Raw genomic sequence first — 26,197 nt, 5'->3', positions numbered from 1 at the left:
CTTAAAATTGATGAAATAGTATTATTTGATCACAATCAACCATAGTTAGAATTTGTATAAATGTGAAGTTACTTATTGATGGTAAAAGTATTTGCAAAGAATTTCAATTTTTCAAATTTAATCTTTGGAATATTCTCAACTCTCCAATTGTGTTTGGCTAGGTCTCCAATTGTCAACTCCTATTCAAAACAAGGTCTTTGAAGTTGGATATTATCCTTATAGGTCATGGAATTAGTACTATTTGATTACAATCAACCATGGTCAAAATTTGTAGAGATATCAACTTATTTATTTATGGTGGAAGTATTTCCAATGACTTACACTTTTTCAAAGTTAATCTTTGGAGTCTTCATAATTTACCAATTATTTTTGAAAACGTCTCTAATTGTCCACACCTATCAAAAACAAGCTCCTTCAAGTTGGATAGAAATTGCCAATAGAAGTTGGAAGTTGAAGAATTTGATCACAATCAATTATAGTCATAATTTGTAGAATAATATCATGGACATACATATTTATTCTAATAATTATCTAAATAATAAGGATATTTAGAAATAAATCAAAGTAGATAAATATGATAATATTTTATAGAAAGCTTCCTAAAAGCTTTATAGATACTACTTTGCATCTATAGGTGATTGGTAGGTTGAAAACTTGGCCAACAAGGAGGCCACATATCGACATATTGACCACTTGTAGTACAAGTTGGATATATGGTGTACATCTAAGAAACTTGCCTTACAAATTAGATATGTATCTTGCAAGTTGGATGCGTATTAGAGGTCCTACAGCATGTCGCCATGTATTCCTTAGTTAGGTAGTATATATAGAAGCAAGAATGAAGCTTTCTTCATTCTTATCAACTCCTTTTTTCGTTTCTAGTCTAGTTTCAAGAGTCTTATTTTTTTCTAATCTTTAACAATAACCATTCCAATTCTCCCTTGAATATACATATTTTCTTCTATTTTGTCACTTTTTTTTTGACACAGATTCTACAACTTTATGCATCTTCCTCTAATTTGTGTCATTAACAATTCTTCCAAGTTGGTTAAATTGCCTGTAGATGTTGGAACTATTACTATTTAATTACTAGAAGTTATAATCAAAATTTGTAGAGATGTTAAGTCACTAATTGATGGTGGAAGTACTTGCAAGATGCTACAACTTCTTAAATTTAATTTATGGAGTCTTTTGAGATCACTAATTGTATTTGGCATGGTCTCTAATTTTCTACATCCATTCAATTGAAGTTCATTCAAGTTGAATAAATTGCCTTTACTTGTTGGAAGTTTTTCTAACTCTAAATAATATTTTATTTGCAATACTTGAAGTTTGATACATTAATTTGATTCCATTATAGTTGAATTTGTAATCTTTATCTCAGTAAGAAAAAGCCAAATTAAGATATTAAAATTGGAATAAATGAAGTGGTTCACAACTTCTAAATCATTCTTTATCAAATCCAACAACCTTAATTTTTTAAAGTTATTTCTTATTTTTCTAAAATAATGTGCATAGTCTTTCTTTTAATATTGATAAAACTCCAATCTTCTAATGTCAAATAATACTAGGCCTTCTACAATTGTATAATTCTGTAAAACCATATATTTTGGTCTAACAATTGTCATATATATAATTACAACTACATTGTTAATCAAATAAGTTAAAAATAATTAATTATTTTTTTATATCATATCTAATTACTTCTATTGTATTCTTAAAAATGTGTAAATCTTATACATTAAATTAAACTACTTACCTTCCCTTGTAGTAAAACTTATAGACTTTTTTCTTTCTTCCATATTTGCCTTATACTTGGCTTTTGTATTACAATTGCTCAATCCATGTTTCATGATTGATCATGCATTGTATAACCTTACACTTCATCAATCCATTTTATTAGACACATCTTTTCAAGGTTTTTAATCCTAACAAATCAATTGCAAATTTTTGCAAGCCAATCCTTGGATATATTAAATTTCAAATTTTTTTTTTATATAATTCACATATGATACAAGAAAAATCTAAAAACATGTTTTTTTCATCTTCACAACCTTGCCTACAATTTCTCATCATCATTACATCCATCAAAAGGCTTGGCTTCTTTTCATCTTTTGAATGTAACTTTCTATATTTTCTTTTGTTTGTTAGTATCTTTGAGATTATATTTCTTCAAATATTATCCAATTACTTCAAGAATAAGAAGCAATGTACCACAATCCTTTGTAATAGCCTATGCTTCATCATTAGGTTGTAGATACTCCTTGTCATTGATTCCATGAAAAGCATAAAATGGAAATAATTTTAAAGTTGGAACTTACCTCATAAATACCTTCAGTAAAGTTGTATAATATATGTTGTCATTGAAAAGTCACAATCACATTGCTTTTTTTTTTTGGTATCTTTGAAAGCATGTACTTGCAACTTTTCTAAGCTACTTTGAATACATATATCATCAATCATCAAGAAAACCTTTTTACTTGCAATACAACGTTTGCCTTTAAATAGTTGCTTATCCTTATCTTCACCTTTCTAATGTACACTATATATAGTAGTATATATGTTGTCTTCCCTATAATTCATCCCAAATACAATTAAATGCACATCTAAGTGAAAACAAATGTTTTGGACTCCAAAAAAGTTATGCATGATTTTGACTACAAACTACAAGACTTAGATGTAGAAGCACCAAAAGTGATATCACTATATACTTACATGTGATATTGTAATATCATGTATTTCTCCAATAAAAAAATGCTTCCATTTGTTGAGGTATTTCTCTTTCAATGAGTTGAAAAGATGAATTTAGACAACCAATATCATAAATTTAGACGACCAATATCATGGACTGTTCTGATCGAGGATCTCAATCTGACAACGCGGTGTTGTGGTCCTCGACAAAGTTGCAGAATTGTTGTGTGGTCCTTCTCTGGAAGAATCAGGCCATTCTTTGTCTCTCCTTTGTGCTGCGCTTCTTGGGCTGCATTTGGCTGCATATCATCGGAGGAGAAGCGAATTTTGAAGAGAACAGTTTGCGTATGCAGAGTCCGTGACTAAACATTCAGGCGACATCTGTTTGGCTTTGAGATATTAGGCCCCACCTTGGAATAGGCTTTGGATTCGGTCCACCTTGTCATCGTAGTCGTCGACAATCCCGAGTGATTTTGCATGTAGGTGCGGATTTGCGAGCTCCAGAAGAATGCGCACTGTGGCCGGGCACTTGTTGCACTTCACGACGGCGTGGTTTTTCGTTTGAGAGCCTCGCGAGATTGTCTAAGATTTCCATCTTGACCGCTTCCCAAAGTGAAATTAGCCCTGAAAATCTATCATCAGAGAGTGTAGTTTTATTTAGGGTTTGGCGCGTGGTCGATGGTTTGCTTCGAATAGCGTGTGAAATACCGCTTATCGAATTCTTTGAACGTCAGGCAGTCCTGGCATCTTTCATTGCCTGGTGCTCACGTTTAGAAATCGTATCCAATGTGGCCTTGATGCTTGGCAACGCCATGCGATTGGTCGCTTTGGATTTAGTATTAGTTGATTGTTCAGAAGTCGTGCATGTTTGCGGAAAGATTCTTTAGTGCGTTTATCCTTGTTACAGTTGTCTGCGGACTCTATTTCCACATTGAAGCCAAGGTTTAATTGTGAAGCCTCAATTTTTGTGGTAACGCCGGGTTAATTTATGTGCTTGCGGTACAGGATGAGTACATGTGTACATTTAGCAATATTGTACTTTTTTGATACCATCTCGCTTTGTTCCACCATCCGAAGGAGAAGGGTTGATTGCTTTTGCAATACACTCCAATTCAGACTACGAAGTCAATGCCATACTTTAATAAACCTGGCAAGAAAATGAAATCCACACTTGAAATTCTTCACATACATTTAAAAGAGATTCTTCAGATAATTTAAAAGAGATTCTTCAGATACATTTAAAACGCACATTACCAGAATATAATGCAGAGTTCGATGAACGCTCTCTATGTTTGTCCGAAAATACCTCACAATCAACCAACCCTGACAATGTGAATCTAATCACGACATCAAGAATTGCAAGTGAACCTGTGTGACCTTCAGCTCATTAAATCTGCATCCTGATCTGCAGATAACACAAGCTCAGCTACACCGACCACTGTGACCTTCAAGTCATTAAATATGCATCCTGATCTTTACATAACGCAAGCTCAGCTATACCAACCACTGCATACTCTCAAGCGCTCTACTCCAAGACCTGAAACCTAGGTGTGAGCTATGACGTGAGGAAATCAAGTGGCAACTGCCTGATGTTGTACACGAGGTTAAAAGAACTTAATTTGTAAGGGTGTTTTCAATTAAAGACCATATCAGATACAATTAAAAACCTCACATATCGTTTATTATTAGATTTAAGTTATTGTATATTATTTGAAGGACTTCTACCATCAATTGCTCATTTGTATTTACTACATATAATAAAACTATGTGGTTGCTCTAAATTAGAAGAACTTCCAACATCTATAGGCAATTTACATGACTTAGTAGAACTTTATTTGAGAGGATGTCTCAAAGATATGAATTTCAAAGAAAAAAAGTCCTCAATACATTCTTGTGTCATTGAAGAGAATTAAAAAGTCATTCAAAAAGTGATAAAATATTAAACTAAAATGGCTATTGCCAAAAACAAGAAGTCTAGAAAATTTTGAAACAAGACTAAGGACTATAAAGGCATTGACAAGAGTGAAGAAGGCTTTACTCTTGCCTCCATATATACTCTCTAATTAAGAGCTATGTGGCGATATTCTATACAACCTCCAACATGTATTGACTTTGCTAGTCACATGTCTTAACTTGCAAGGCAAGTTATCTATGTATGCTCCACATAATTAGCTTGTTATATAAGCTACTATACGGAATTAACTTGTCCACAAGCTATCAACATGTAGTTAATTTGTTGACCAAGTTTCTAACCTATAAACGCATCTAAAGTCAAAATCGCATCTGTAAAGCTTCTAAAAAGCTTCTATAGAAGACTTTATGAAATTAATCTATATTTATCTACTTCTACCTAATCATATACGTAACTATTAGGATAAATATATATATCCATGACATTATCCTCCTTTCTAAGGAAGAGTTCCATGAAGAGTGATCTTCATATGTTGAGAAAGTCCAAGATTTAGTGAATCGTATTTACTACATTCTCCAATCTTTACTCTCTTCACAGATGATTGATAGGCCCTCTCAGCCATCAATAGTGTCCCATACAATAGCAAGAAGACCTCCCTATTATTTGATCGTTGTTGAGACCATCATAATTTCCTTCAAATACAATATTTGAAACATTGTCAGGAGTTGTTCCTACCTCTAATAAAATCACCAAACATTGGGAGTCTCTTTTAAGGTCATGATATCTAACACGTTGTATCTCGCCATCTATTCGAGGAAGGACATGTCATTCTTGAGGATCTTCATCTCAAATTTGTTGATTTGAAGGTTGAAATGATCACAATGTCTTGTCTAGTAAGTCTGCAAATGAAATCTTTTGAGTTGAATTTGCTAGTTGTTAATTTTCCATCTCTTTAGCATCACAAATAAATAAAAATTACAAAAAAAGATAGAAAGTAGAATGTTATATTCTTTTAATCTTGTTTCTTTTATAATAAAGATTTTCTATTCTTTATCTTAATTTTGATGGATGTCTTTGATGAAAGGCTTTAACTTTCTTTGCTCTATTTGTAAGATTCTTTGATGGCTTCCATGTGCATTTACTAATATCATATTTGTACCAATGAATAAGATTTTTTTAATCTATTTCAGTGCCTTCTTAAATCTAAGACTTCTTCTATCTCTAACTCTTGATTATTATCCACTTTTATAGGAGGAGGTGGCATTTGTCTTCTTCCTAGGGTACTTATTGTCTTATATGGCTTAAAAAGAAATGCGTAAAATATAGAGTGGATTTTCATAGACTTTGATAGATGTAATCAATAAGCAACACGATTGATTTATTTACAAATAAAAAAAAGTCTCAGCCTCTAATAGTCCAACTTATCACAAGAACAAGTAGTCTTAATATTGCAACGAAGTAACCATTCCTTATCACCAATGTTGAATTATGGTTGCTCCTTGTGATAGGCATCTGCATTGGTCTTTTGTCATTCTTGAGCTTCTTTTAATTAAGTCTTCATTATTGTATGTAACTGTCACAAATAATTTATTAAATCTTCTGTCATAGGATTATTAACTTTTAAAAAGTCAAAAGAATCAAGATATAGATGATTTCCATAATTGGCAAAAAAAGGTGTTTATTGAATAAAAAATTGTACCAAATTATTGTATGCAAACTTTGCCAATGGCAAAAAGTTGTTCAATCATCTTAATGATAGTTGATGGTACATCTCAAATACTGCTCCAAAACTTGATTCATCCATTTTATTTGTCCATCAATTTGAGGATGAAAATTCATAGAAAGCTTCATATTTATTTTTAAAATCTTGAATAGGATTCTTAAAAATCTTGATTTAAATTGAGTCCTCCTATTTGATATAATATCTTTTGATAATGCATGATAGGGATAGATATTGTCAATGAAAAGCTTAGATGTTTCTTCATTTGAAATAGATTTTGTACATAGTAAAAAAAATGTACTATTTTAGTGAAACAATCTACGATTATGAATATTGAGTCATACAAACTTGAGATTGGAAGATCCATGATTAAATCCATAGAAATGAAAGACCATAGTTATTTTAGAATTGGTAATGGTTGAAGAAGTCTATAAGATTAATGACAAGGAGTTTTAAATCTTAAATAAGTATCACATGATTGTACAAAGTCTTTGATTGTTTTTTATATTTGAGGCTACCTAAAATCTCTTGATATTAGCTCTAAAGTCTTATTGTATCTAAAATGTCTAGCTGCTAAAAAATCATGATGAGCTTGAAAGACACGTAATTGTGTCTCGCCTTTTAGAATATATAGATGATCTTTGAAATATAGTAGGTTGTTCTTCAAATCAAACTTTGAAGTATCATAGGGCTTAGAAGAAGTATTCTTGATATCATAAACAAGAGGATCAGAGGACATTCTTGATTGAATTTGCTTGATAAAGGTTGAATCAATAGTCAATGTTGATTTTATTACTTGAAGATGAAAATGCTAAGGCTTCAAGAGAATCATTCTTTGTTGATTAAAAGATGCATCTCTTTCTTTTGGTGCAAGATAAGAATGTTTAAAAAGGATGTCTAATAGACCTTGTTGTTTTTTGGGTGGATAAGTAATGTTGATATTGAATATGGATAAAGACATGCTCCAACGAGCTTGACAATGATTTAAAACACATGTTGACATAAAATACTCAAGGTTCTTATGATCCGTATATATAGTAACTAGATTTGAGGCATCTTCTAGATAATAATGCCATTCTTTAAATGAATCTATAATTACAAGGAGTTCTTTGTTATAAACCTCATAATTAATATCGGCTACTGAAATTTTTTTGGAATGGGAAGCTATTGGGTGGATTTTGTCATTTGTTCCCATTTGCGATAATACAACACCTATAGCAAAGTTTGATGCATCTATTTCCATAAAAAAATGCCTTAGAGAAGTCAACACAATATAACATTGGTGCAGAAGTAAATTCCTTCTTTTAAGCATCAAATGATGCTTTTGCTTCTTTATTTCACTCAAGTTTGTCTTTATAAATCAAACGTATAAGTGGAATTGCAATTTGAAAAAAGTTCTTGATGAAGATTTAATAGTAATTAGCAAAGCCTAAAAAGTATTGTACATCTCGTATTGTTTTTTGAATCTTCCAATCTATGATAGTTTTGACCCTCTTGGAATCCATCATAAGGCCTTCATTAGAAATGATATATTCTAAAAAGTCAACTTGAATATTGTAGAATACTCACTTTTTGAACTTGACATATAATCCGATATTTCTAAGTTTTTGTAACATACAATGAACATGAAGTTCATTTTTTTTTTTTTTCCTTAGAATAGATTAGAATATCATCTAAATAGAAAACAATAAAATCATCAAAAAACTCACAAAAATATCTTTTATAAGATGTTGAAAAGCAGTTGGTGCATTTGTAAGTCCAAAAGGCATGACATTATATTCAAAATGTCCATATTTAGTTTGAAAAGAAATCTTCTATTTATCTCCTTCTTTGATACAAATTTTTCAATAATCCACACACATTTGTAGAGATTTGACTTTCTTCTTCACAAATAAGATAGGAGCCTTGGCTAGAGATTTAGAATGGCATATGAAGTTCTTTGCCACGTTTTCATCAATGTATTCTTTTAATGTAGTCAATTCATTCTGCGATAAGCTATAGATTGATGCAAATGTTAGTTGAGTTCCTTCTTGCAAATCAATTGAAGAATCATAAGATCGATGTTCTAAAAGAATATCTAGATTTCTTTTTCAAAAATGTTTCAGAATTCTTGATATTGGCTAAGAATAACACTTGATATTTTTCCATCATTAAAAGTGGATGTAGCATGTATAGCAAAAGATGATCCTTCTTTTGTAGCATACATGAAAGCTCTTACATCTATCAGTAAAAGTTTGGATATACTAGACTTATGTACTTCTACTTTAAAAACGTGATCCTAGATTATACTACTAGAAAAGTTAAGGTTATGAAAAATCCAATCTATTTGAGGGTTATATTTTTTTAGCCATAATAATCTAAAAATAATCAAATTAAAGGGAGATCTCATTACATTAAATACTACTACGAAATTGTGATCTTTAATTGCTACATCTAAAAGAATAGTCTCATGGATAAAATTTCCAAAAGACAACAAATGACCATCTATGACTTTTAATTATACGGATTTAATTTTCTTGACTTAAGATATTTTTTGATTTTTGGCAAAATCTTTGTCTATAAAACAAGCTGAGGCTCTTCAAACTAATAAGGTAAAGACTTTGTGATTTTTAAGTCCTAAATATATATATATATATCTATTATAAAATAAAGTAAGGGGTTTGAAGAGAGAATATGATCTTTACTAGATATTGTACATGATTCCAACCGCATGGTCTCTATTGTAGTTGGAAAAACTTATTTTTCAATACATTATCATTTTTGGTAATTGCATTGCTTCTTTGGATAATATTGAGTAGTGTACTTAGTTTTTTCATAATATAAATATAAACTCTCTTAGCAACATCAAATCTTTTTTTCTTCTATGAGAGATTTAAAATATATCAAATCAATTTCCATTGATTCCAACCTTGATGAATATGTTTCAAAAATCTTGGTAGCTACTGCCATTACTTGACTTGTTCCTCTCTAATCAAGTCTTTCTTCGTGATGCCTTTCAAATAATCAAGTATCACATGCAATGGCTTGAATAATAAATTATTTTAAAGATTCTATTTTTGGTATTATTAATAATAAATCTTTGATACTATCTTTCACTCCATATCAAAATTGATTGATAAGTTCTTTGTGATTTTAGTCCATGTCATAAGTGAAGTTTTGAAATTTAATAGCATATATGATAGCTGATCGTGATTCTTGCCATAAAGATAAGAGCTTGGTTTTTGCTACTCTTTCTCAATCATTTTTTCCAAATATGGCCGTAAACACTTCTAGGAATGAATTCAAATCTTAAATAAATTACAATCTTTTTTCATTGAAGGTGTGAATCAAAAGAGAGTACTTCTTAATAGCAATGCATCTATGAATTTGACTTGAATAAATCCATTGGAGCATTAGAAAGGATGTAATCTTAAATAGATGTTAATTTGTTGCAAACATCTTCAAAATTTTGATCTTTTTCCATCAAAATTTTCAAGCATATTAATCTTTATTCTTGTCATACTTGTAGAAGCAAAACTCCTTGGATTTGGTTGTGAGGTCAATCTACCTACTTCCTTCAATTATACAACTTCTTGCTATAGACTATGAATTTTTTTCATAGGCATAGACATAATACCTCTATGATTCTTGTTAGAAATACATAAGATTTCTATTCTTAGAATATTAATAAATTCATGAACATCTGTAATAATTATAAATCTATTTTTAGTTCTTCTGAGAATAGCATCTATAATCTTTTCTTCTATAGATAATTCAAATAAATTTAAAAAGTTAGATTAAAGGAAGATAATCCATAACCTCTAAAAATAATTTTCACAAAGAAGGATAATATTCTCTCTTTAAGAAAAAGATCACTATTAAAAAATAATTTATTTGTTTAAAGATGGATAGTCTACAACCTTCAAAACACAACAATAGAAGTAGGATAATTCTTTCACTTCTAAAACAAAACAAAAATAGTATATTGGTACTCTTCTCAAATTGTCAAGGACATAAATCTTGAAGAAAAAAAGTCCTTGATATATTCTTCTATCATTCAAGAGAACTAGAAAGTCACTCAAAAGATAATGAGATAGTAAACTAGAAACAAGATTAAGGACTATAAAGGCATTGACAAGAGTGAAGAAGGCTTCACTCTTGCCTCCATATATATTCTCTAACTAAAAGTTACATGGCAATATTCTATAGGACCTCCAACATATATTGACTTTGTTAACCACATATCTTAACTTAGAAGGCAAGTTATCTATATATATGCCATATAGTTAGCTTGTTCCATAAGCTACAACACAGAGTTAACTTGTTGATGAAGTTTCTAACCTGTAAACACATCTAAAGTCAAAACCGCATCTATAGAGTTTCTAAGAAGCTTCTTTAGAAGACTTTATGAAATTAATCTATATTTACCTACTTCTATTTAATCATATAAGTAACTATTGGGATAAATGTATATGTCTATGATAAGATGTGTAAAATTAAAGACCTTACCAAATATAAATAAAAACTTTACATGTCTTCAATTATTAGATTTGAACTATTAGATATCATTGGAAGGACTTCTACCATCAATTAGCGAAATGCTTTAAATACAAATAATATGGCTATGTGGTTGCTCTAAAATAGAAGAACTTCTAACATCTATTAGCAATTTACATAATATAAAAGAACTTGATTTGAATGGATGTCTACAATTAAAGATCTTACCAGATACAATTAAAAACCTCACATGCCTTCAAGTATTAGATTTGAGGAAATGTAAATTATTGGAAAGACTTCAGCTATGAATTCTTGAATTACAATTCTTAGGAATAGAAATTTGATTAGATTAATTTGAATTCTATATAATATATCATGTTATTGTAGATTTTATTATAATTAAAATATTATTATGTAAAAAATATATTATAATTATGTATTTTTATTATAATATAAATTCTTTCAATATACAAGAATAAATTTTTATTTGTGATTTGACATAAATTTAGCATCTCAATATTTAAATTTTAATATTTAATATTTTTGTACAAATCCAAAATAATTGCATCTATTGTGTGAGTTATTTCATTGCTCTATTTTTTTTTACTTGTTAACTATGATTTTAAGTATTTATATTATTTTATAGAATATTTTTTATGAAAAAAATCTGAAATTTTGTAAATTTTAATATGTACTCAATATCATCTTATATCTTGTACTTAAAATTATATCAAATTTAGAAAGATATTCAAAAAAAATAGACAACTATTTTTAATTTTACTCAATATATTTATATATGTATATATACTAATATAAAAACAAATCAATAAGCATTTAACTTTTCACATTGAACGTTTTGTAAAATTTTAAACAAATTATTTATGTTTTTCATAATACAATCATGTAGTAGTACACATAAAATAAGAGAACTTACTTATTGAAAAAATTGGTAATAAATATAATATTAGAATAAATTTATAATTAGAAATATTGATTGATATTTTTCTTTTTTTAAAAAATAAAAAATGTCCTAATATCTAGAAGAAGTTTAGAATCAATGTCCAAAGACACTTAAAAGATACAAAACAAATCATAAATATGTTTTTTTTTCTCCTTCTCTTACTTTTGTTGTATATATATAAATGTATATATATATATATATATATATATATCCATAATATATTTTAAATTCTTGGCATAAGATATGATTTTTATAAACACCAACACACAACATCAAATTTTGTTAGAAAGCATATTATTTGCACCTTCTATGTGTAGACTATTAAAAAACAATAGAATTAGAAAGAAAATTGATAAAAACAAAAATCAAAGATATGATTCTCAAAAGAAGTTCTTAAAAAAAATGTTAAATAACATTCTTGTTGTAATTTACTTTAATTAAGATCTAATAGATATTAATTATTGTATGGTTATACATAGTATAAAATCTGATACACGATGATGCTTTGTATGCAACTACCTCTTAATTCCTTGGTGGGTCATGAGGTGGTCAACTCCAATCTATTCCCAGAATGGCAATGATGATTAGGAGTTCCTTAGTATTTGATATTGAGAAGGCTCTATGAGTGTAAATTTCACCCTTCTATCCAAATTACAAGATGGCTTCAATTAAGAGTTGCTTGTAATGGGTAGTGTGAAGTAGAAGATGAAATAAACAAGAACAAAAGAAGAAAACAACACCAACAAGTGAAAGAAATGTATACAAGCAAATACACCATGGTATTTTAAAACATCCAATTAGCTTGGGAACTTAATATGGCCTTCAAATCTTACTCCATTTCTTCATAATGGCTTCCAAAGTGGTAAAACTCATTTTTACCAAGATCTTAAATATTGCTCTAAAAATTCCTTAAAACATATAAATAAGTTCTAAATAAATTCTAAATAAATTCTAAATAAATTCTAAATAAATTCTGAAAAATTTTATAATATTTTTATAATGCTAGTATCCATGTAAGGCTACATTTTTATATCTTGGTGATTTTTGATAATAATAAAAATCAATTTAAATCTACTATAAATCTTTTTTTTTTTTTTTTTTTTTTTTTTATACCAATAACTAAAATGACATGAGGTTCTTTCTCATGCTTCTTCTAACTACTAACATTTATAGTTTTTACAAGTAGTACATATAGATATAAGACCAATATAAATATTGGTCTTAATAAATAATTCTTACTATTCAATAATGAATAAAAATACTAAACCAACGTAGATAATTGCGTCTAAGACTTACTAAGATTCCATTTCTTCCATTAACATTCTAATTTTCTTTTTTCCTAGGGATTTCTATACTATTTATTATATATTATGATTTGAATATTTAGTTTGTCTTATAAAGGTTGGATGCTAAAATAATATACTACTATTAATTCATTAGAGTATTACTTGTTAATTAAGCTTGGAGCTACTATTCTTAACTTTGAGTGATTGAAGTTTCTTAGCTATTACTTCTTTTTCTACGATTACAAGTAGTAGATTATTCTAAGTAGAAGAGCCTTTAATAGACAAAACTCCTTTTATTTTGGATTTTATATTATTTTTTATATTATATTTCTAATATTTAATTTTACTACAAGGCTTGTATACCAAGTTAAAATTATGACTATCATGGATTTAGTGTGTACCATCTTATCTATTATTAGCATGGATAGATGATTAAAATTCTATGCATCTAAGTTTAAAGCCACACAAAATCTTAATTCATGATTTTTGTGGTTGTTTGGAATTACATCCAAAACTTAGCTGAAACATGTTGTGATTTGAGAGGCCACTTTTTGAAACTTATTTGCTAAATCTCTTAAAGTAATTTATATAGAGATCTTAATAGATTCTAGACTATTTGTAAATTGAGATTTTAAATCACTTTGGGATTAAAGTTGAAATTCTAACATTAAAAAATATATAGTCACATTAAATTTTTACATGGTGAAAATAGTAAGGTATTTTTTTATAATTGTTATTGAATTTGATTGCAAAAAAATGTATCTTGTGTCTAATTTATTTTTTTTAATTTAAATATGTCTTTGTAGATCTTTCTTTAATTGATTCAATAATAATAACAAAGAGTTTTTACTCACAAAGGAAAGAATTACAACATGATTCAAAAAGTATTCAATTTCAGCACATTCTAAGTTTTTATCAACTTCAATTCATCTTAGAGTGATTTTTACTTAAGAAAACCTAAATAACTCCTAGTGAAACTTTATGGTGGTATCTCATGGGTTATTTTTGATGCATTGAGTGGTGTCTATTTGCAAATTTGTGGATGCCTAGAGCAATAGATAGGTCTTTATTTTCTTTCTAATTTAAAAAATTACACACTCTATTTATTATTATTTTCTAGTATTATTTCTTTTTTCTGCTTTTCTATGAGTTTGGAAAAATGCAATTTGCATAAGTTTCAATTGAATTGTAATCCTTATAGTATCTTCTTTTGAAAAACCAAAAAAATAATTTTGTACAAATTGCATACCTTTACCTTTGTCAAAAGAAAAAAAGAGGTGTCTTTACTTAGATCCAAAAAACACTCAAAAGACAAAACTAAAGCCTTTGTTGCATTATAAGAATTTTTGTGTAAGATATAGTATAGAGTTGCTCCTAAATTAATTGCAATTTGGCAAATACAAACTTATATTTTGTAGACTACAAAGTTTAGAATCTAAACTCTCTTTTTTCTATTTAAATTTTTATTCTCTACTTTTTATAATAAATAAAATTTAAGCCATGGATAGCATTGTGTCTAGTAAATTATATATATAAATATACATATTAATATTAAAATAAAAAGTAAAGATAATTCTAGATTAAAAAAAATGCATTTGAATTTGTTTTAAATTTATGAAACTTAAAATTTACATCATGTTGAGTGAAAATTATTTCAGTTAGAATTATATGTTTGAAAAGCTTTAAAGTCCAAGTCTAGATACATACTTTTTAATATTACTCATTAGCATATATAACTCAGTTGCATTTTATATAAATAATACTATGGAGTAATGTAGGTACATCTAACATTACCTATCTAAACACAAAATATGTTTTTCATCTTCAAAGTCCAATAATATGAGTATCCATATTTGCGCAAATTAGACAAATAAAAGCGTATAAGTATCCACATCATAAAGTGCCATTAGGCTGGGACATGCTAAGAGCCTCTTTAATTTTATACTTCAAAACACCACGTAACATTCTCTTAAATGTTATGATTTGATTATTCTCGTAAAAATAGTACAATTCAGATCCATTAAATGAACAATGATTAATTGCCAAGTTGATCATTTAGTTTATACCAGCATTAAATAAATGTCGCCAGTAAGTGACAGCTACTTCCAGACATTAAAATCCAACTCAACTGCACGTATTATTGAATATCATATGTATAAGCAGTATTGCAAATATGTATCGTAGGCAACGATCCCTCCGCGACCATCTACCTCGTCGTCGCAAGGCATCGATGAGCTCAAGCAGCTACACTCGATCATCGTGCACTTGGATTCAGTGTACTTCGCGACTAATGAAAGGATCCAACGTTTGAGGGTTTGATAATATCCTCCTATCGTTACGTAGTGTGCCCACCAGAGCGATTAGAATCGAAGTCGCGCTGCAGCGATTGAGATTTCAATGACTGAGGAGGAGAACGACGCCGTGAAATTGAGTTTCAATCCTGGAAGGTCAGCTCTTGGAGGCAGACAGACTTCGATAGAGAGTTGACTCGGCAACTGACAGCATCGAGGACAGGAAAAAGTTAGTCTCGGCACCGGGTCTCTCGTCGCGGCGGGCGTGCACGAGGATTCGATGAGTTGTTCGCCTCCTGAACTGACGCTAGATTTTTCCCCCGAAGCAGTGGGCCCCATGATGCCGTATCAGCCGCGCCCACCTGCACTTGCCTCGTAATCTGAGCAAACCACAGATTCTGTCGCTACGCAAGTAGTACCCGGGATAATGCGACGCGGAAGAGGCCCACTGGGAAAGATGCTTGCCTATCGTATCGACACCTCCAGAAATTTTCTATTTTCCCTGTGAGAGCTTCAAGTGTTGACAACTTACGATGGTGCGGACGAAGTAGCAACGGTGGGAAATGGTGCATTGCTTCTTTACACTTGGCGTGGTTTGTATTGTGTTGTAGGGTTAAGTGCATCGTTGAATGTGCTATTCTACCAAATGGCATCAAACTTCTCAAGCTTAAATATGCGGCAAAAATCTGGATTAGCTTAACACTTGGGCTGTAATTGATACTGGGAATCTGGGTGGGAGTGTCGTTACACTAAATTAGTAACAAAAATCACTTTTCAGATCATTATGTTGAGTAAGTTGTGTGTGTGCATGTCGCATATCTGGATATATGTTTAATTCTGTTTGAACCTAAATGTAGCACTGCTGTCATCCTGAACTTCGATGCTGCCGCCTTTTGCATCTGTTTTTAATTTTGGCTATAAATAAATATTGGAATATTGCAATATGAGTAAGGTGTAAATGTTTTACAAATATTTTCTATTTGTATAATGTGTCTACTGAGAATTATACACACAGTTACATAACATAAAATCATAAAACTGGATGCCAGCGTATTGCTTAGTTGTTGTATCTAAAAATAAAAATAAGCAAAAAGCTGAATACTATTCACTCCCTGTGCATAATTACATATATAGAGAGATCTCATATGTTTAAATAAAAATATACACACACGCACACATCTCAATGTTTATGAATGTAATGTGTAGGCTAAACATGAACAATAATCGAGTACAACATTTAATAGTACAGATAAGCTTTACACATCGACTGTTACATTTACGTAAACCGGAATTTATGTATTCATATTCCCATAAACATCACGTCGCCATAACAGTGTTCATAAATAAAACCCAAAAATTAAAGATGAAAATAAATAAATTGGAGATAACCATCTACTTCTAGAAATGTTTATAAAATAAATTCTCTCAAGGAACCACTCTGTCAATGCATCGGGTATACTCCGTCTTTGTGTCAAAGAAAGAAAAAAGAAAAAAGAAAAAAAAAAAGGGGGGGGGGATAAAGGAACTGCCCTCAAGGGAACTCAACGAAGCAACTTCACGAGCCGCACATCAAAGCACCAGAAGCATCCAGACACATTGTGTAGCTGTCGAGATATCATCTTCACCAACTTCACGGAAAATTACTTGCGGCGGAACAGCAGTCAAGGCTGTGTTCATTTTGCATGTGCAGATTCCTTACCAGTTTTTAGAAACAGAACTGGAATCAACACCCGCTGTTGTTGCGCGATCGGCTCCTACTGTTCCGCATTGAGTGCAGAATCGAAGATCCCGTTGGGTTCTGTGGTCACACTTTTTTCCTGATGGCGTGCAATGGCTGGATGAGCTCACAGCGGAACCGAGTTATTTCCAGACGGTGAACAGCCATTTTCGGCAAGGGTTCCAGATGGGGAATTGCCAGTTTCGGCCAAAGCCCAAAACTCTCCTCGTGCTTTGCTTCGGATCGACGGATGATTTCTTATTCACAAGTTCATATACCTTTTTGTGAGCTGTAAATGAGGGTCTTGAATACTTGCCATCCCCTGGTTGTGATAGTTTCCGCTTCGCTGTGCAAGCGTTAAGGCTTTGGAGTCATGAATGTGTTGGCTGCGTCGCCAACTGCATGTTGGTTCATGCCCTGATTCGTGGATACAACTTGCCGTTATTCTCCAAGAAGTGCACCGACCCAGCCACAATATCGCGCTTTTTTACTTCACATGGAATTAAAGACTTTTGGATGTTCTTCCATTCGTCTTACATTCGAGGTCAATAAGGATTGAGTGTATCAGTTGTAACTGAAACGCTTGCAGACAATATTGCCGCTGCTACATTGTTGACGATCTTCATTTCGATAGGGGGGTGAGAATGATTCTGGACTGAATTGATCGAGTCATTACTTATCTATTCCACGATCTTGCAGGGATTTTATTGACGGTAGCTGATCGAAAGTATTGTGTCCATCATGGACCATGCCTCCGATCATGAATGTGGATTGACTGATGGGCAATGCCATGGAGAACACATCTTCCTACTTACGTTATGGACTATTTTTATAAATTTGATCCAAATATCATAATTCTAAAATCTTTGTACCCTTCACACGACAGATGTGCCAGTAGTGCGCATCCTAAGAATTATGTTTTTGCCAAATTTTGCCACTCTAAACACGAGAAAGCTCAGGAAGCAGCAATAAGGTACGCATATTATCTCTTTTCTTAGTCGAATTCTGATGGAGATTAGGCCAATAACACACGCAGAGTGATCCACATGAATTTTTAGCTCATGAAACTGAACGGGTGGTGTCGGATTAAACTAGACAAGCCTCCGATGTAGCTTTTGAAACACCCGACAGATCCTGATGATCCTCGGCATTGTTCGGCCTGGTGGACTTGTGAGATTACTATTCTACGATTGGTCACCATGGCTCCTTTTGAGTCTCTGCAGGAATTCTCATTCTTTCGGAGGAGTTTTCAACACTTTGAGTCTCGTTTGTTTCTTTGTTTCTTTTTTTCTTTTTTCGACACAGCCGGGATATACCCGGTGCATTGAATAGTGTGTGTGCTTTAAGTCTGGTTTTGAACGCAAGGGTTGAAAACCGAGTCGATATGCAATGCGAAATTGGATGTTAGAAAAAGACTTGGGGTGCAAATAAATTCTAGAAATCAATCTACATCTGTGGTCGGATATCAGTCTCCTGGTCAGATTTCCACCGTGGTCAGACTTACGATGCAATAGTTATGTTGCAACATTTAGCTTCAATTGTTTAGACCACTATTGCGGGATAGAATCATGCGCATTCTTCTTGTTGATTTACAATTCTCTCCAGCAGGAGCCCGAGGAAGAGGATTCCGTTCAGCTAGTGTGCACGTTGGATTAGGACTAGATAAAGAAAATCTAATAGTACATGCGAGTTAAGGAGTCGCTACAATCCGAAAATCTTTTAATTCTGTCATGGACGATACTGAGCAAGGCATCAACATCATTTGCTAAGAGCTCACTAAATTCCAACATTCAGCCGGCACGCCATTTTGCAGAGGTCTGCTCTTGTCCCCCAAAAGAAATTTGTTCTGTTTGCTCTTGGAGACCAACTTTACTCCCGGTGTGTGAGCAACCCACGTCAGCATCCATGACGCGCTTCATCAGCTCTCATATCACATGATTCTCAACAGTTTTTCTTCCCATCCCCAATACACATTTTAATAAGCTCAACAGGGTCGTTGGGTTCGATGACACTCGACCCTCACGAAGGTCTCAGTGGTTTTCCTGGACCTGTTTCACGATGAGTTCACTCATAGAACAGATGCGTTAAAATGTCGGCTGTGTTCTAGGTTATGCCTTTGACATGATAACGTTTACTAAACCTTGCGTTCTGAGACGATGACTGCTTCTGTTCCACAGTACGGAGCGCATGGGAACTGCAGGTTGCAGGGCTAGGCTACGTCACACAGTTTGGAAAAGCCCCAGTTCCAATGAAGAGCACGAGAAGGAGGAGAGGGAAGTTCTGCAACATCCAAGAGAAAGGTTCGGTTCACATTAACACCCTGGGATCTCCAAATATCCAAAAAGACTAGTAAGCTCGATCCAGCGGCGCGCCCACGTTCCTCTCGACTGCAGCACACAACGCAATAAGCCCATGCACGGTCTTACATGGGTCCAGCCCGTCGGGCAGATGGCGTGATATTCAACACTAATCAAAATATGAGTCAGTCTCAAGGCACACAAATCTAACGATACGGTGCACCAAATTCACGAAGTTTACATCGCAGAGATCCAGGAGGACGTGAAAGGGATCGGATCTTCGTCGACATCGACAGAAGCCGGATTGAGGAGATCCATGGACTAGGATCATCCGGCGAAGATTCTCGACAAGAGTCAGCCCCGTGAAAGCGCCAGTAAGTGGATGGCGTGTGAGATCCGCTGCAACTCTCGTAGCCGAGACCCGTTTCCGTCTCCAAATTTGAAGCGCGAGCTGACCAATCGCCATGAATTTCAAAAATCGAAACCCTAAACTTGGAACCCTACCACTGCGAGCCTATGGGGGAGTCTCTAACTGACACAGCGCCAGTTGCAACAGTGTGAAAGAGGGCATCATGGGTCTACTTTCTGATGATTTCACATTAGATTTTTATTAAAATCTTCAAAAACAAAAAAAAAATATATATATATATATATATATATATATAAATTTATTTCATTACACTTGTTATTCCTTTTAATTTTATGAGTACTAATGAGTACAAACGTCTACTGAGTTTTAGCAATCTTATTATCAAATCTATGTAAAGCATACAAAAGTGTTGACTGGTGAAATCATTATAATTATTTAAATAAAATCAATGATATTGTAGAACAAAGTATCTAAAGAAATAAATCAAAAAAATTAAAGGCAGTAGAACTTGGACAACGTACATGGGATCCGTCCATCCGTCATTCATCCACGAATATATGTCATTCATCACACCCTCATTGGAAGAACACCCATTCCAGGATTTTATCTTAGTTGAGTTATATTATTGATTTTCAAACTTAAAACTAGTTTTATATATACAGATATTTAGATTTATAAAGATTTTGATGTCATATTAAATACTTTAAAATTTATTCTAATAACTTCATAATACCCTCTAACATGAAGTTTGGAAATCAAATTTTGTTTTAAAAAACTTCCTCCAAATCACTTTGTTAACAAGTCTTTTTAATTCTTCTTGCCAAAACCCTCAAGTCTTGCAAGAAGCACGCATAAAACTTAATTCTAAGATTCTTCTAAGTGGTTTTAGTTCTTTTTTATACTCTTGTTTTCTTGTGATTGTCAGTCTTTGTAAATCTTAACAATAATTATTTAATTATTGATATTATTATTACTTTTACTAACACATGTTTATTTTCTTTGCATGAAGTAATTTGTTCATAAATGTAGAACTTAATAGTATCTTTGACATATCTTAAGTATATAATATATTTAAAACTGAAAAATACCAAATTGTATATTTAAATTATTGCACTAATCTTTGAATCAAATTCATTAGTTGAAAATAAAGTGATTTCCTTTTTTTTATAAGACACCAGCTATATATTGTGTTAAATAAATCATCAATTATTGAATAAACACTTATCTAAATCAAATCTAAAGATAGTTATGAATTTTTGATGTTTGAAATGTTATTTGCTTCAAAGATTCACACTATTTGGTGGGTTATTGAAAAACATGTTCTTTATCAAATACTTTGCAAAGAAAGAACATTTTCATTGGATTCTAAACAACGTCAATTTTTAATAACTTGTATATTTGTTATTAAAATTTAAAAAAGTAATAGATATTGTGATTTTTTAGGTTTATTTGGGAAAGTATATTTATATATTAAAAAAATGAAAGTGATTTGTGAATTAAGTAAGGTTTCTTTCAATACTTTTATTATTATTATTATTATTATTTTATTTTGACACTAAAATTTTAATCCATATTATGTTAATATATTTCTTCTGTATAAGAACAATAAGAGTTTAGTGGGTGAAGAGATTTTGCTCCAATCATGCAGCAATCTTTTAAATACGTGCATGTCTCCACACGAACAAATGATAAACGTGGTGGTTTTATTATGAATTTCGTTGCAATAAGATTTACAAAGACTGACAATCACAAGAAAGCAAGAGTATAAATAAACAATATTACATGAAAATAAAAAACTTTATAGATATAAACGAGTGAAATTAATTTCTCTATTGAAGGTTAAAAAAGCACGCTGTACAACAAAGTTGAAAATTTTCCATTTCAACAAACGAGAAATTGCTCTCTATTTTTCAACACAAAGTTCTGATTCTCTGACTTCATTTGAAAAAGTGGTCACTGTGAACTTTTAAGACATATTGTAGAAATTCCTTTTTCACAAATCTTCCTCTAAGGTATAAAATTCCAACTGACGAACTTGTCGAAGGCTTTCAGAGATTTCGCTCCCTCCGGACCATGACAACATCGGCAAAAGTGATACTGATCATTTCCACGGCAGCGAAGGAGATTCATTGCATGGCAGATGTACAATCCAAGCTGGGACGGGTTCACGTGAACCAAACCAAGGAAAAAAATAATAAGTAAATTGAAGAGAGAAAAAGAATGGGGTGGAGGGGGACCTAGGGGAGCTGCAACAACCCGCAAGAGTAGGAACCATGCGCCGCGAAGGAGGAAAGCATCACGATCGATCAGTCAGTCATGTGAGTATTTTTATGAGCTACCAATTACCTATCAATTGCGAAAAATGACGAATGCAGAGAACTGGGGTCCAAATCCTAGTGAATTCTGAAGGGCATGAGAATGGAACATGCTCCTCTCAGTGAATAATGGTGGTGATGGTGGCAAGGTGACAAAGCTTCGGGTCGGGAAAGGAAAAAGCAGGCGCAGCTTTGCCGGCGAGCTTTGCGTAACGCCGCTGGTTTGTCACGCAACGGCCATCACCTAGTATGAAATACTAGATTCAATGTTGCTATCTGGCATGCTGAAGAGCTGGTGGCTGTGGGTCCCGCGGTCGGGCAGCAGCACGTAGCTCGACATCTGCAACGGGTGGGCGTTCAGGCCTGGCCTTGGCTCTGACAGATTCCCGGTAACGGTGGACTGGACGGATCCATGAGAAGGGGAGGCTCGAGGTGCGGGGCGGGACTTGCAGATCCGTCGGTGGCGCTCCATTTCGTGCTGCCTGGCGAACTTGCTTTGGCAAAAAGGACAGGAGATGTGCCAGTCCTCCCTCCTTTGATGTGCCAGGCTGTGCTTGCGGTGGTATGACAGTACCCCCGAGTGGATTGTCTCGAAGCGGCACATCAGGCCGTTCACTGTCGGCTGGTTGCACACCAAGAACCGTGCGTTGTCCGAGTGCTTCTGCAGGACGTGGCGACGGAGTGTTTTACTGGACTTGAAAGACTTGTTGCATCCTGCAATCTTACACACCAGCATCTCGGATTGTTCCTGTGTGGACATCAACCAACCCATTCGTAGACTTCAATACTTCGAAATAATTAAAAATTAAGATCATCACCTCGTAATCGTCATCTTCCCGATAATGGTTGTCAACCTTTGATTTCAAATAACAGATGAAATTTGACCATCGCGGATTACTTCAATGCGCACCTCATTAAAGCAATCGTGCTGAGAGGCAGAGGTAACGATGTCAGAGTCGTCGCACGTTTCGTCGAGAGACCCAAGAGCATGATCTCGCAACAACTGCTCGAGCTCAAGCACTCTCTGCTCTGCCCGAGTCGCACGCGTGTTGAGCTCATTCAATTTTAATAGCACAAATGCTCTGTCATTCTCCCAGTCGTCCTGGAGAAACACAGGAGACCTCCTCAATGAGCAACACATTCACTAGCATTCCCGAACGCTAATTCTTACACTAACCATTGCTATTCAGACATCAACATAATATCATTACTGAGTTCCATGCTGATCCCAATTTATACCATTTGAGTGCATAGCAATATACGTAGTGACAACCCCAATCAAAGCTCATGGGGGCTTGCACAAACACAACAATTCCCTTTTTATAGTGCAGATATTAAGTTTCTAAAGCCAAAATGTATAAAAGTAGTGCGAACTATGTGCAACGTATGGTTTCACGTACCAGTCCATACTTCCGCTTCCGGCTGTCCTGTTCGGCAATCGACATATTCATTCTAGATTCGAAATACTGATCTGCCTGCTTAAATTTTACATCCTCCCATGAGTTCTCGTCGGCCCACTTCTCCTTCACCTCTAAAGAATTCGTCAATTCTTTTTCCAGCGTTGCACAGTACTTGCACCACCCTTCATGCCTTAAGAGCACCGCAAGAGATAAACGGGTTAGATCATACATGCACAGCAAGGTCATATCACTCAGAGAGCGTGCAAATAAACTCGCCAGTGAAGATAACAAATTCTTCGTGCGAGGCACTTCCTCACATCCAGTGGACAACAATCTCAAGACTTCAAAACTTGGCTTCCCTACGCAAGCCTTCAGAGAATATCCTACAGGCTCTAGCAGAATGCCCAAACCCAAACACCTGTATCATTCTACCTGGCAGGGCGTCTTGCATCAGAGGACAGTGCGACTTCCAGCATGCCTTGAAAGCTGAGTGGGTCAGTTACTGCAATCCGATTTGTATTGTTTATGTTCATACTTGACCAGGGGCACAATTGGCTACGCACGACCACCATTCCTCCCTCTACAGAAGTTTCAGCAGCAAGTTTGGATCCCGCTGTGGACATGCCATTCTTGTTGAGCACAAAAGACAACTCCTTGGCAACTTCCGACTGTATTCCGAAACACAGCACTCGTGGCTTCATCGCATAGTTGGAGAGATCAACTTGAGATACTAGCCCTCCGTCCAATGGGCCAAACTGCTGGAAATCCTGGGCCATTCCTACACATCCAAACACAAATCCGCGCATGAGTGAAGGCAACTCAACTGCAAGGACCATATACTGCAGTCAAAGATCGTGCCCTACCAGCCGCATGTCGGAGACGATTCGGGACGAGAGAGGAATGGAAAGTCAGGTCACAAATGGCTACTCTGCTACATATGCTAGCCAAGAGAAGAGAGAGAGCCAGAGCTATCCAGGCACACGTTGGTGGAATACGCGGCGACCATGAGATCGTGCAAGTGCCGTCGTCCAAAAAAACGTGACGTCGATATCGACGGGTAACTCACTTAACACTACATTTTTCTAAGCTGCCGTAAGCTACCAGTTGCTGCTGTAGTCCTGACAAATGACTTTGGTGACCTCGTGAATTGACGTCTGGAATTAGAATAGTGAACTTGTGCACTCGGAAGCTCCTTCACTACGCTAGACCTGATAACGAATTGAATGCTGCGACCTGTAATGAAAAAGGAGGAGGGGAGGCTCACCAGAGGCGGCAGGCAAGGAAGGAGAAATTTGGCCAGAGCTTTGGAGAGTCAGCATGGGGAATGCGCTATCTGCTACATTGTAAAACATACTGTTGGCACTTAAACATACGCGCTCCAGCTGCCCCCTGCTTTCGCAAATCATTTCCTACTCCCCAACACGTCTACAGCTCACCCTGTAGGAGTCTCTACAACATCCCTTTCGATCTGCCCTCATGGGGGAACTGGTGACCATTCATGTACTTGCGACCTGCATATTGGAAGCATGTGAATATGTCTACCGCGAACCAGCCCAAGACCTCCGGAGCCGCTACTCCAAGACACTTTGCCTGCTCCTCGATTGCTCAAAAGGACAGCTCAAGTTCGGTAAACCATTGGTAAGGAACAGCTAAGAAAGAAGCATCAATTCTGAGCCCTGGATGCAAAACGCAGCTTCGTAATTTTGACTTCTCTAAAAGAGAAATGATGCTCTTAGAGATTGCAAAAGGTGATGAAGGTCTCAGAAGCATTCTAAGCAAGATCCTCAGAAGGGTTTCGTGAAAGGACACCGTTAGCCCAAGGTCTTGCATTGCAGCGAAACTAAGGGCCAGGAATTCAAAGCTAGTTGCAAGTAACCCAAAGGAGAGTCTGATTTAGGCATCCGATAAACTGAACCTACAGGTGAAATGAAGTCTTGAAGCACCAAGGCGCAAATTTTTTCATACAGCAAGAGCACTCTACACACTTTGAAAATCTAGTCAGTAACTTCGATGTCGTGGGTACTCTCTGCGAGCAACAATATTCGCACAAATGCTGATCGACATGCTGTATTTGAAGCGCTAGGAGAGAGAAGAGAGATTCGTCACCAGGTTGAGAAAGAAGCAAGTTTTGGTGGGACCACTTGGTCCGAAAGGACCTCGTGTGAAGGGAAAACAGGAGCTGAAATGTATTCATTTGAAACTTAGACGGGAGGGTCCGGAGGGATTGCGGGAGTGGGGTCCGCTCATGAATGATTCACGAAGCATATCGTTTTTAGGCATCCACGGCTAAAAAGAGCAAGCTGGGAGTCACGTAGAGAGAAGTGTGGCACGACTGCAAAAGGAGAACGTACAAAAAGAGACCTGAAAATAGAAGTCTTTGAGCAATGCTTAACGGTTTGGTCGGATCTGAGCTGGGGTGGTGCCAATGGCATGTTAGGAGACAGAAATCAAAAGAAGTCATATTTCTCCTAAAAGCGACGTCGTGGAGAAATTTAGGAGCAACTAGCTAAAACCTTATTTTCCATTAGAAGACGATCGCCTATCTCGGTCCTTGCCACCGGACTGAAACCTTTTATGAAATTTATCCGGGTTTTCTTATCGAGGTGTCCATTTAAAATCGAAAAAATGGCAAGTTAAATCGGCTGGCACGTAACTAGCAGCTAATTCCCCCCACGTAAGTTGCTTCGCGAAGGCATGCGTTAGGAGACTGTCAGCCGTTCTCATGCCTCCGTAGATATCGTCTAAAGGAGAGAAGAAAGAT

The 26,197-nt window shown here is 34.3% G+C and overlaps 2 protein-coding genes across 2 annotated transcripts; one reads left to right on the top strand and one right to left on the bottom strand.

Moving 5' to 3' along the window:
- The first annotated feature begins 15,098 nt into the window (after positions 1-15,098).
- LOC112276519 (uncharacterized) lies at positions 15,099-20,172 on the top strand. Its single transcript, XM_073530963.2, has 2 exons — positions 15,099-18,027; positions 19,232-20,172. The coding sequence occupies exons 1-2, from the start codon at positions 17,840-17,842 to the stop codon at positions 19,368-19,370; spliced, it is 327 nt and encodes a 108-aa protein (XP_073387064.1). The 5' UTR covers positions 15,099-17,839; the 3' UTR covers positions 19,371-20,172.
- Positions 20,173-21,499: 1,327 nt separating this feature from the next.
- On the bottom strand, positions 21,500-25,599 carry LOC112276709 (uncharacterized). The gene is made up of 5 exons (XM_024508286.3): positions 24,701-25,599; positions 23,869-24,214; positions 23,437-23,626; positions 22,947-23,138; positions 21,500-22,784 (listed from the first exon to the last, which is right to left on the bottom strand). The coding sequence occupies exons 1-5, from the start codon at positions 24,840-24,842 to the stop codon at positions 22,281-22,283; spliced, it is 1,374 nt and encodes a 457-aa protein (XP_024364054.1). The 5' UTR covers positions 24,843-25,599; the 3' UTR covers positions 21,500-22,280.
- Between the last annotated feature and the right edge of the window lie 598 nt (positions 25,600-26,197).

Source organism: Physcomitrium patens, chromosome 24 (assembly GCF_059467195.1).
Source record: "Physcomitrium patens ecotype Gransden chromosome 24, ASM5946719v1, whole genome shotgun sequence".
Taxonomy (NCBI): domain Eukaryota; kingdom Viridiplantae; phylum Streptophyta; class Bryopsida; order Funariales; family Funariaceae; genus Physcomitrium; species Physcomitrium patens.
This window is presented reverse-complemented; position numbering and strand designations above follow the sequence as displayed.